Genomic DNA, 12,159 nt, shown 5'->3' with positions numbered 1-12,159 from the left:
TATATATATATATATAGAAAAATGAAAAATTTCTTCATAAATCAGTGATATTTTTTTAAATCAAAGATTTTCAATCTCTAAATAAAATCTACGATAGTGATATATAATCATGCTTAATTACGACAGTAAATTTATAAGTTTTTTGTTGATAGGTGAAATAGGATGTTCCGAAGAAATCACAACAATATTCGCCATGCTACAAGTTCAGAACGTTTTTATACAACCTGGTGGAGGGCAATCGGCTCTAAAAGCAAGAATAGCTCATCGCAAATTCGAAGTGGAAGAAGGAGATCTTCTTACCTTGTTGAATGTTTACACAGCTTTTGAACAGAATAAAACGCCCGCTTGGTGTCAGAAATATTTCCTTAATCACAAAGTTTTGCGGAGAGCTACGGAAATTCGCGTGCAGATGCATAAAATGCTGAAACACTTAGACATTCCATTGGTATCCTGCAATGGTGTAGTACTTTGAATTTAATTACAAATATAACTATATATAGTTTTGAATTGTAATAAATGGTAATTATTCTGATTGTTTCAGGGAATGTTCAACAAATTCTTAAGTGTCTGACTGCTGGTCTTTTTCCTAAAGCGGCGTATCTACATTATACAGGCACGTATAGGACGGTTCGGGGGAACAAGGATTTATACATTCATCCAAATAGTTGCTTATATACTTTAAAGCAGCCGCAATGGTAAATATAAAAAAAATTTTTTAATTAAAATTTTAAAATTTGTGTGTGTGTGTGTGTGCGTGCGTGCGTGCGTGCGTGCGTGCGTGCGTGCGTGCGTGCGTGCGTGCGTGCGTGCGTGCGTGCGTGCGTGCGTTTCTATACAGAATATCCCAGAAATGGAGTAGCAATGGTATTGGGTGGAAGGGGTCAAGGAAAACAAAAAAAAAATCTTATATCATTTTAAGATATTCGCTGTAGTTTTTGAATTAAAAAATAAAACGTTTAAAATCCAATTACTTTAATTTTAAGCGAAGTTTAAAACTCTCTCCCTTTCTGTCTATCGGCTTTAAAAAAAGAAAGAGATAATTTAAGCTTCGCTTAAAGTCAAATTGACTTTGCAATCGGGCCTCTTTCACCAACCTTGGTTAAGCTCGATGATTAAATGAATAGAGCTGAGGCTCAGTTCCACAACTGACAAATAACTCATAACTAAGGTTCAACTTATTTATTATCTTTTTCCAATTTTAGAAAATTTTGGAAAAAATGAGAAACAAGATGAGCCTCGGTTAAGAGTTGTGAAACACACTGGGCCTGAACAAGCTTCATGTAATCGATTAGTTTAACGAGGTTGGTGAAAGATACCTTAAGCCAATGTGCGGTGACACAGCGTCATGCGAATTCGTATCATGCCGCACGGCCCATTGCTCCTCAGTCGATCGTCAACGGCGGCTAACAACAACATATGCGTAGCAAGAATGACGCATCGCTGTCTTACATGGCGGTCGTATGTTTTGTCACATTGCAGTTATGCTAAAAAGAAAAAGAAGAGAGGCAGGGCAAGAGGTAGTTTTATAATTGGAAAGAAGAAAGGATGGGGGAATAAAGAAGACAGATTAATTAGCAAAAAGTGGGAAGCAGTAATCGTATCAGAGTTAATGATTGGTGGGGAAAAGATAGATACAGCAAGGATAAGATGATAATGAAGGTAGAGGTTTTGTAGAACTGGTAACAGAGTATGGCAGATTCTGAATGGAAGATCAAGAGGCAACTGGGAGGAGGAATATACGTATGTAGGAGCAAGAAGTACCTCGGTAATAGATTATGCGATGATAGACTAACGATAATATTTACGATAGAATTATAGAATTTAGGATCGATGCGAGAGTGGACTCAAATTACTGCCACTGAGCCTGACATTAGAGGAAGGAACTGATATGAAGTTGGAAGGAAATGCGCGGAAGAGACCCGGAACGAAAAGGACAATATCATCAAGGAAGAAGAAATTATCGTATGGAATAAAGAAATCATAGAAAGCTACAATAACACAGAGATGATAAATGATGAGAAAGATATGGATAAAGGCAAGAGAAATAATGAGGAAGAGATAAAAGCTATGCGGAGGAAAATTTAATTAAATTTAATTAAAATTGATTGTGTTCAACAATGTCGAAGAAGAAAATCAAAAAGAAGAAAAGGTACATAGGATACAACAACTGATACGATATTAGTTCAGGAAGAAGAGAATATGTAGGAAAAATGAAAAAGAGACGAGAAAAAATATTTGGAGAGGAGAAAAGAGCTCAGAAAATTATTGGAGAAAAAGCAAAAAGAAAAAAGGGAAGAAGAGGAGGAGAAATTAAAAAAATTGAAGAGGGAAGCAGAATATGTATGGAAGTATATTAATAGAAAGAGAGATAAGAAGATATGGAAAGAGAATAATAAAGAACGAGGAATGGAGGAAATATTTTAAGGAGCTATTGGATGGCACTGAAGTGAATGAAAATAAAGTACAGAACACCGGTCAGCTTTCTGAGCCAAAGAAAGAAGAAGAAAATGAAGAAGGACTGAAGGTTGAAGAGATTGGTAGAGCGTTACGCAAGATGAAGAAGAAAAAGGCAGTAAGAATAGATGACTAGAAGTTCAGATATGCAGGTGAGGATTTATGGAAAAGGCTAATGGAACTACAAAAAGTGAAGTATAGGCAAGATGTCGCAAGATTGGAAGGAAAGTGTAATTGTCTCTCTGTACAAAAGAGGAGATGAGAAGAAGGTAATAAACTATAAGGGTATCTCGATATAGTGTACAGCATATAAAATATATGCAGAAGTAATAAGATATAGACTAAAACAAGAGATGGAAACCAAAGATATGATTCCGGAAAGCTGGATTTAGAAGAGGAAGGTCAACAACGGATAATATTTTCATACTGATGCATTTGATGTAGAGGAAAAGAAATCAAGAAGAAGGAAAGAAAAAAAATATATATGATGTTTGCGAATTTAAAAGCTGCCTTTGATAAGATGGATAGAGGCGAACTTTGGGAGACTCTTAGAGGCAAGGGTGTAAGTGAATATTTGGTAAGAAAGAGAAGATGTATGATGAAACGAAGGTAAAGTCGAAGTAAGAATACAGAACAACGCAACAATTCAGAACAATGAAAGGAGTAAGGCAGGGTTTATGATGAGTCCATTGTTGTTCAATTTATATATTGCAGACATAGATAATGAATTAGAGAAAAGAGGAATAGGAGGAGTAGATTAGGTAGGGATAGGATATGGTCGTTAGCATATGCGGATGACTTAGTTTTAGTAACGTATAATAGGGAGACGTTACAGAATATGATGAGCACCTTCAAAAAATTTTTGGAGGGGAGGAAATTGGAGCTGTGCACAGAAAAGACGAAAATAATGGTGAAGAAGGAAAGAGAAATGAATAATGGAAAAAAAGGAAAGAGAAATGGAAATGGGGGAATAAGGAACTAGAAGAGATGCAGGAATTTAAATATTTGAGTTTTAATTTAAATACGAAAGAGATTATAAAAGGCATATTAAAGAAATAAGTAAAAAAAGAAAAATGGTAACAAGAAAGGTATGAGGCTTAAGGGAAAAGCTATGCAGAAATGACTTTAGTAGAAAATGCTATTTAAATATTTGGTACAAAATGGCATATGGAATAAAATTATGAGGCTGGGAAAAAAAAGGCTAGAAAAGATAATGTTAGACTATGTCACGTGGATTTTTAACTTAGATTTCTGCACCCCAAGGTATGTAATTATGAGAGAGTTGGTAATGGATAAACTCAAAGTAAGATGGGGATTGAGGGTAAGAAAATATGAGAAAAAGATTTAGATAATTTAGTCAGAGAGTGCTGGAAGAATAAACGAAGGAACTATGATTAAAACATTAGATGTGGAGAGAGAGGGTTATTATAATAGGAATGGGGAATCTAGGGAAGTAATGGGACATGGAAAAGTTTTGAAAAAGATTTAATAAGTAGGGAAAGAGATTTACAGGCAATGGGAAAGGGAAAGAATAGATAAGTCAAGATATAATAAAAGATATAAAGAGATAATATGGAGAATAGGGAATCAAATTATTTGAGGATGGAGAATATAGAATGGAAGAGAGAAGATAAGATAAGAATGTTATTTAAATTAAGATGCGGTAATTTAGAAGAGAAGAATAATTACTGACTGGGAATAGAGGAAGGAGGATGTCTTTTCTGTGATGAAAGCGAGGATAATCTGGATTATGTATGTAAAGAATGAGGAGACAAGAAATAATTTTGAAGAGTTGGAAAAGGATAAGGACGAGATTGTAAGGAAATTATGGAAAGAAGATTTGAATGAACTTAAAGGAAAAACGCTAATAAAACTATGGAAAGATAGAGAAAAGGAAATAATAAAAAGAAAGAAAAAGGAGAAAAAAAGGAAAAGATATAAATAGAGACTATTATAAAGATAAAGATAATGTAAAGATAAAGAATGAATATTTTGTAAGACTACAAGGCTATGGAATGTAGTATATTATAATTAATAATAGTCAGTTATAGGTAATAATAATAGACTATGATAGGGCTGTGATATACAGGGTGCGTTACGAAAATCCGGACAAATTTCAATTTAAATTTTCCGTTATATTGTGCCCCCGCCAGAGGTTATTGTTAGCGTCTAAGAAAGCGTGATGCTTCTAGTAAACAGTCATATTCTCAAAATGACCGCGATGTTGAAATCAAGTGCGGAGTATAATCGAAGAGCCGCGATCGTTGAAGGCCTTCATGCTGAGCGCTCAGCAACGGAAATAATTCGATTCTTTGGATACCCGAGATCAATCGTTTATGACGTGTCAAAACATACGGCTTTAGAACTTCAACGAAGGTTCTATGTCAACGGAAGAATCACTTGAAAGAACGCACTGCGAGGATCCCCACAGTCGTTGAAAGGGCTGAAGTGCTGATTTCGGATAACCCAGGGCAATCGTTGCGAAAATTAGTATCGATTGTTGGTGTAAGCGAGCCAACAATGCGAATTGCCGAGGAGAACCTTCAATACAAATAGTACACATTAAAGATACGATAGTACGAAAATATATTACAGATGCTCTCTGAGGCTGCCAGGACAAATTATTCGCTTCGGCTTCTATTCTGGTCTCCCAACAGATTTACGTACGTAATAGTCCAAGAGAATTAAATCTGGGCTGTTGGGAGACCAGAATAGAAGCGAATAATTAATAGAGCGTAATTGAAATGGTTACAAACAAGTTTCTTATAATTTTTTGGCATCTCAATATGACATTAAAGACGCTATTGAAGCAGCGTTCGTTGACATGGAGCGCTACATTACAGCGTGCGTAAGAACACTTCAGACCAGAGAATAGAGGCCGTCATTCAAGCTAATGAGGGATATATAGAATAATTGTGTTTTGTAGGGATCCCCCAAGTGCCATGTAAAAAGATTTTGTAATATTTAATTTTTCGTCAAAAACATTTTGTTTAAAGAAATTGTTCGATTTGTCCGGATTTTGATGGCGCACTCTGTAGAGATTATGTATAAAAGAGAATGTATAGTAATAGTTTAGGTTTATAATTATAAGATAAATGTAGGAGAGGAATATAAGTGTGAATGAGTTAAGTATTTCTGTAAACCAAGTCCTCTTCTTGGCTGTATATGCTGAAGTTTCGCCACATCGCGCTTATACTATTCAAGAGTGTTATTTTAGCTCAAGTTTTTCTTACACATTTCTTATGGTTACAGATTACATTATTTAGCATGACTGAATATGTTTTAATACAATTAGATATGTTAAACGACGTAATTAATTAGAACACTATACAAAGCGTTTGCTGATCGTCGCGATATCTTTTCGCTTGCTTTGATGTTGTACTTATGCTTCAAGACATACTGTTAGAAATATTCTTAAATTTCATTAACTCTTAAGTTATATAATTTGAACTTAATTTCATGACATTACATTAAATTTAATGTATTTATAATTAAAAAATATATTTGTGTATATGTACATAAAATTTAATGAAAATTTATGAAATTTAATATACTTTTCATAAAAATTTCATAAAATTTTTATTAAAAATACATTAAATTTCATAAATTTATCAATTTGTGTAAATTAATTTATCAAAACACACATAAGACAACTATGCTAAACAGCGATGCATCATTTTTTCCCTCGCTGCGCTACCGTTGACTGGGCGCGAATCGTAATTCATGAATCCGCGCTACGAATTCACATAGCGCGGCATCGCCGTCTATTAGATTGGACGTTTGATTTTTTAATTTGAAAACAGCGAATATCTCAAAATGATACAAGATTTTTGTTTCCTTTGGCCTCTTCTATTCCCAATTCTATCCCATTTCTGGAACTATAATTTCATTTTAGGTTACTATTTTGTGAAATTTTGCAAACAAACAAAACTTATATGAAAGACTTGACTGTCATTCAACCAGAAATGTTATTAGATGCGGCACCACATTTTTACGAGAGAACGTCTCTTGAATCTGTTTAAAATTAATAATTTAAGAATAAAAATTTTATAACTATAATGCTCGGCATTTTGATTTAATATCTCTCTTCCTCCTCTCTTTCTTTCTCTCTCCCTCTCTCTCTCTCACTTCATTCGGCCTAGAGTCCCTATAGAGAATCGCGTCAATAGTTGCGTTTAGTAGACACAAGATACGTTCGGCAATGTAAATCTGAGATGCGAGCTAGCAGCGAGCTTGATCTTCGAGCAATCCGAGTGCCAAGAATTAATTTTGAACGTTACAGAGCTGTAAACTGTCCTTTAAGATTAGACTATAAAATGAAATTATTTATTTTTATGAATAAATAAAAAATATTAATTGAAAATTTTTTTCGCTTTACTAGAAACTGATAATAATTTTATATATTAAAAATAGATCGTTACATATGAATATAACAGACTCATATGCAAAGTGTGTTTTCTTAAAAAAAAAATACTCAGCGTTGGAACAGATACCGTTCCATTAAAAGATATAGGCATAGGTATTACGTAGAAAATGTATTTAGGTATAAGTACAGATACATTTTTTTATAATTACCTAAGTACTCAGACAGCACAATAATCTTTTAAAAATATGTATATTTAAAACGTACATGTTGGACATTTTGGACATATTAAAAACATCCAGATTAGATCCATGGATATTTAAAAAATATTTTAAAGACATCCAGAATTTTGAATTTCTTAAAAACATTTTAGGTCGCAATGGATAAAACTGGACTAAATATATAATAAACAAATTTTAAAACAATCAAAACAATCAAAACAAAATAATTCTTATATGAGCATTATTATTGATTAATATTTTATTCCAGAATACATCATAAAATTTTGATTAAAAAAAACGTTTTTCCCTGAATTCGAACTAATTTTTCATAGTGCTTTGAAACGGTCACCCATCCAGTTGCGTATTGCCAATTTATCCTTGACTTCTGAAATCTAGAATATGGAAACCGCTGCACTTCGATGATCCACGATTATCTATATAATCATGGATATAGTTACATCTGTTCAATATGGACTTGATAGAAATTTGTGCAGTTCAACTAAACATCCAGTTATTGTCTAATATTTAAGGCTCCTAACTATTCAACCAAGAACTCTGCGTTGACGGTGGCGACACAGAATCGGCAGTCTGGCGAAAGAGTAGCCACACACTTAAGCTCATGTCCATGTACTCGTCTATGGCACGCCAAGAGTGAACAAGATAGCGAATTCCTTTTCATACTAATCACTTGTTTCAAGCGATCGAAAATGCTTTTTCGGCAATCTCGGCCGCTCGACGGCCCTAAGCATCAATAAGGGGGGCATTCTAAATAACATTTAAGTTTTAATAAATTGCAGTAATAGTATACCTCTCCCATTAATTCAGAATAGTATAAATCATAACGCAACAATTTACAAGATATTTAATTGTTTACGATTTTTCATGCGCAATATATAGTATACCTCTCCTTCATAAACTCGAGTAACAAGAATAGTTCAATAGAAATAGAATTTTACCGGAAAAAAATTATAAACCAGCATTTCTCTTTACGAAAGGCCATCAGAAAAGAAATGCGTATGTTTGAGACTCAAGACTTGTGAAGAAAGTATGCGAAAAAAATCGAATAGTTGTAAAAAGTACGTTTTTCGCTTATAAAACGAAAGATATTGATTGTATGGAAAAAAATTCGATATAAAAAAATGTAGGTATTCGAAATACAAAATGAGATATAGAACATTAAAATCGATTTAGTTCAATAGAAAAAAAATTAAAAAACACCGAAATCACTCGCTCTGTGTTTATTGAGAAAAATGTAGCCCTTGTAATGACGAACAAATCTAGTCTTGAAATGTTCATTAATTTTTGCTATTTGTTCACTAAAAACCTGTCTGCGGAAAACTTAATTTCTTCTTTGAGCAGTCGCACAGGAATTTTGCTTCTTCAAGAGTTGCACTATCATGTACACTTAATAACAAAATGATTTTTTGTAGTTAAACTATTATAAAACGACTTTAAAAAATGGTATCTTTTTCCATATAAAAAAATGATGAAATGGAAATAATTTTAATATGCACCATATCACATAGCCGCGTGAAGCATTCGAAATCTAACATTTTTCTACGAATTTAAAAAAAAATGATTACCCTCCGATTATTAGGAGCTGAGATAACAATTTTTTTTCAAAAAATCATTGGCTCTAGTTTTTAAGATTGAGAATTTCGCCTGGCATCAATTTGTCAAGAAAGAATTGAATTTGCTGTTAAAAAAATCTCGAATTGTAAATGAAATGAAATTTTTAGAAAATTGTTTTCTTTCTTGAATTTTTATTTTTTCGGTTTATTATTAAAAAATTAAAATAAAATGTTTGAGTATGGAACGCATATCTGATTAACAAATTTAAGTCACAGCTATGTTTCTTTATTTAAGTGCCGTAAAAAGTGTATAAACGTAATTTTATAGTAATAAATCGAAAAAGTAAAAATTCAAGAAACAAAAAATTAAAAATTTCATGATTACAATTACTTTAGATTACAATTCAAGAAACATTTGGTTAAGCTATTTGTTTTTATCTCGTCGAGTTATCTCAGATTTTAAAAAAATCAAGTTTTCATGTATTGCTGAGAAAATATAAATTTAGCAAATTTTAACACACAATCAAATATGCGCGAATCGCCGAGCGGACCAATCTTCCCCATACGACTGCGCGCCAGCTTTCCTCCAAGGTTGCTTTGTTTAAAACTTTTTTTTTAAACAAAAATGTTATTTTTTTTTAATGTGTTTTTAATGTGTTTTTAATATTATTTAGTAGAGGAGAAAGTGATACTCTAGTTATATTTTATGATAACTAGTTATATTTTATGATAACTTGATTAATAATGAATATTTAAGTTTAAAACTTAACAATTACATTCATTACAATGTTATTGAATCGATTCTGGACTCAAAATTATGAAATATTTATTACTTACTAGGATCGCTATTCATAAAAATAGGACAACAGTACATAATGGCGAATCGAAGAGAAACATGGATGATAATATAGCCTTCCAAAAAAAAGTCTTAAAAAGTTAATTTTGTTTAGAAAACAGTAGTTTGGTTATAAAATTAAAAAAAAGTAGAATGTATTGCTGAATATATGCATGTATATACATACACATGTATACATATAACTTTATGTATATAGGGTATTTGAAAAATAATGATAAATCTTTCATGGGGGCAGAATAGACTAAACTGAGAAGAAAAGTCTTCTATAATTTAGCAATAATTAATAACAAGATATTATTGATAAAAATTGCCGAAAATTGGTCTTTAATAATTTTTCATGAATACTATCAACTTTACTATCAACAGAAAAACTACAAGAGACAACTGTTAATTTTTTTTTCATAGAGCTCTAAGAATTTTTTAAGAATTTTTTAAGAATTTTTTAATATCGTATTTTTTTATATTGGTAAAAATGAGAAAATTTAGTACTAAAAAGTTGATAAAAAATTCTGAAAAAAAGAAGAAAATAAACAATTTTTGTTTTTTCCAGTTTTTCTGTAAAGTTGATAGTATTTAAGTAAAAATTATTGAAGTCAATAATTTTTACTCAAATACTAATTTTCGTCAATTTTTAGCAATTAATAATCTTATATAACTATTACGAAAATTGCAAAATGATGGAATACTTTTCTTCTCGATTTAGTCCATTCTGCCCCTATGCGAAAGATTTATCTTTATTTTCCAAACACCCTGTATATAAACAGCTTGGCAGCTTATAAAAATCTATATATCGTAAATTATAGATTAATATTAGAACTACAAATTCTAATATTAATCTATAATTAGTTCAAGGAATATTATTTTGAAATAAAAATCTCAAAAAAAGCCGCGAGTATAATATGCATAAAGAACCCTCCCCCCCACATTAGCAAAATGCCATGCTATTATTTAAATTTTAATTTAAAATATATACAGTCAAATAAAATGTTAAATAGCAAACAACACATTCAAATATACATATATTTATGTGATAATATGCTCAAATTTAAAAAAAATGAGGAAATAGGTGTAATTAAATACTAAAATGTACCTTAGAAATGTTTCAAAATAAGTAAAAATGCGTTTTAATAAAATATAATAAATATATGTTTAAAGGGTGGTTTTTTGTTTTAAACATTTTTTTCTAAAGCTATTTAAAACATATATAAAACATGTTTTAAACAAAAAAAACTGAATGTTTTATTTTTTTTTAAATACATTTTTTATCAACCTTGCTTCCTTCACTGCCTCGCTCGCGTTCTTCAACTTTCCAATGGTTTTAAACAAACTTTCGGCAGTAAAAAATTCGAGTTTTTCAACAAAAATTCAATTCTTCCTTGACAAATTGGTGCCGATCGAACTCTTAATCTTAAAAACTAGAGCCATAGTGATTTATTGAAAAAAAATTATTATTTCGACTTCTAATAATCGGAAAGTAATCTTTTTTTTTTAAATTCGTAGAAAAATGTTAAATTTCGAATACTTCACATGGCTATTTGATATAATGCATATTAATGAAATTATTTCCGTTTTTTATGCGGAAAAAGATACCCACTTTTTAAAGTCGTTTTATAATAGTTTAACTGCAAAAAAATCGTTGTTATTAAGTGTACGTGATAAATGTATGTGCAACTCTTGAAAAAGCAAAATCCCTGTAAATTGCGACTGCTCAGATACAGAAATTAAGTTTTCCGTAGACAGATTTTTAATGAACAAATGGTTTTTTGCAAAAATTAATGAACATTTTCAAGCTTGTTCAGAAGTAAATTTGGTCGTCATTACGAGGGCTACATTTTACGAGAATTTCAAAGCTTTGCGTTTAAATCTCAATGAACAGACAGCGAGTGAAAAAAAGACTTTTTTCGGTGTTTTTTAATTTTTTTTCTACTGAACTAATAGATCGATCTTAATGTTCCACGTCTCATTTTGTAATTATTTCGAATACATACATTTTTTTATATCAATTTTTTTTCATACAATCAATATTTTTCATTTTATGTTTTTCAGTCATTAAATGAAAAATGCTTTTTGCAATTATTCGATTTTTTTTCGCATATTTTCTTCACAAGTCTCGAATATACGCATTTCTTTTCTGATGATCTTTCGAGACTTTCTTTTTTGAAAAGAAATGCTGATTATAATTTTTTTCTGGTAAAATTCTACTTCTATTAAACTATTCTTGCTACTCGAGTTTATGAAGGAGAAGTATATATTAGGAAAGTATATGGGAAAAAGTTCGTGGCATTTTTCCTGTTAGATGTAACGGGAAAAACGCCACGAACTTTCTCCCACACCTAATATTATGTAATGTGCATGAAAGTAAACAATTAAATATCTCGTAAATATTGCGTTTTAACATGATTTATATTATTCTGGATTAAGGAGAGGGATACACTATTACTACAATTTATTAAAACTTATATGTTATTTAGGATGCCTCCCCCCCCCCTCTCCTCAGTCTCTTATTAATGCCTAGAGCCGCTGAGCGGCCGAGAAATCATTTTCAGACAGCGAGCTTCTTCTCCACTAGTAACTTGTTTCAAGTTACTATTGGAGAAGAAGCTCGCTGTCTCATTCACTCTCGGCGCGCCGCAGGCGAGCTGACGGACATAGGCTCGTCTTGTGTGTTTACAGCGCCGCACCACGATAAATGGC

The 12,159-nt window shown here is 31.6% G+C and overlaps 1 protein-coding gene across 1 annotated transcript in view; it reads left to right on the top strand.

The window, feature by feature from the left end:
* LOC108692442 (probable ATP-dependent RNA helicase DHX35) overlaps window positions 1–6,476 on the top strand; it is an 18,907-nt gene extending 12,431 nt beyond the window's left edge. Inside the window, exons 10-12 of the mRNA XM_018200686.1 lie at window positions 146–458; window positions 542–695; window positions 6,350–6,476. Coding sequence (XP_018056175.1) covers window positions 146–458; window positions 542–695; window positions 6,350–6,476 — 594 coding nt within the window. The remainder of the gene's footprint in view (window positions 1–145; window positions 459–541; window positions 696–6,349) is intronic.
* Window positions 6,477–12,159: the final 5,683 nt, after the last annotated feature.

The sequence above is a fragment of the Atta colombica genome, unplaced genomic scaffold, assembly GCF_001594045.1.
Source record: "Atta colombica isolate Treedump-2 unplaced genomic scaffold, Acol1.0 scaffold70, whole genome shotgun sequence".
Lineage (NCBI taxonomy): Eukaryota > Metazoa > Arthropoda > Insecta > Hymenoptera > Formicidae > Atta > Atta colombica.
The sequence above is the reverse complement of the archived record's forward strand: the minus strand, read 5'-3'. Positions and strand labels throughout refer to the sequence as shown.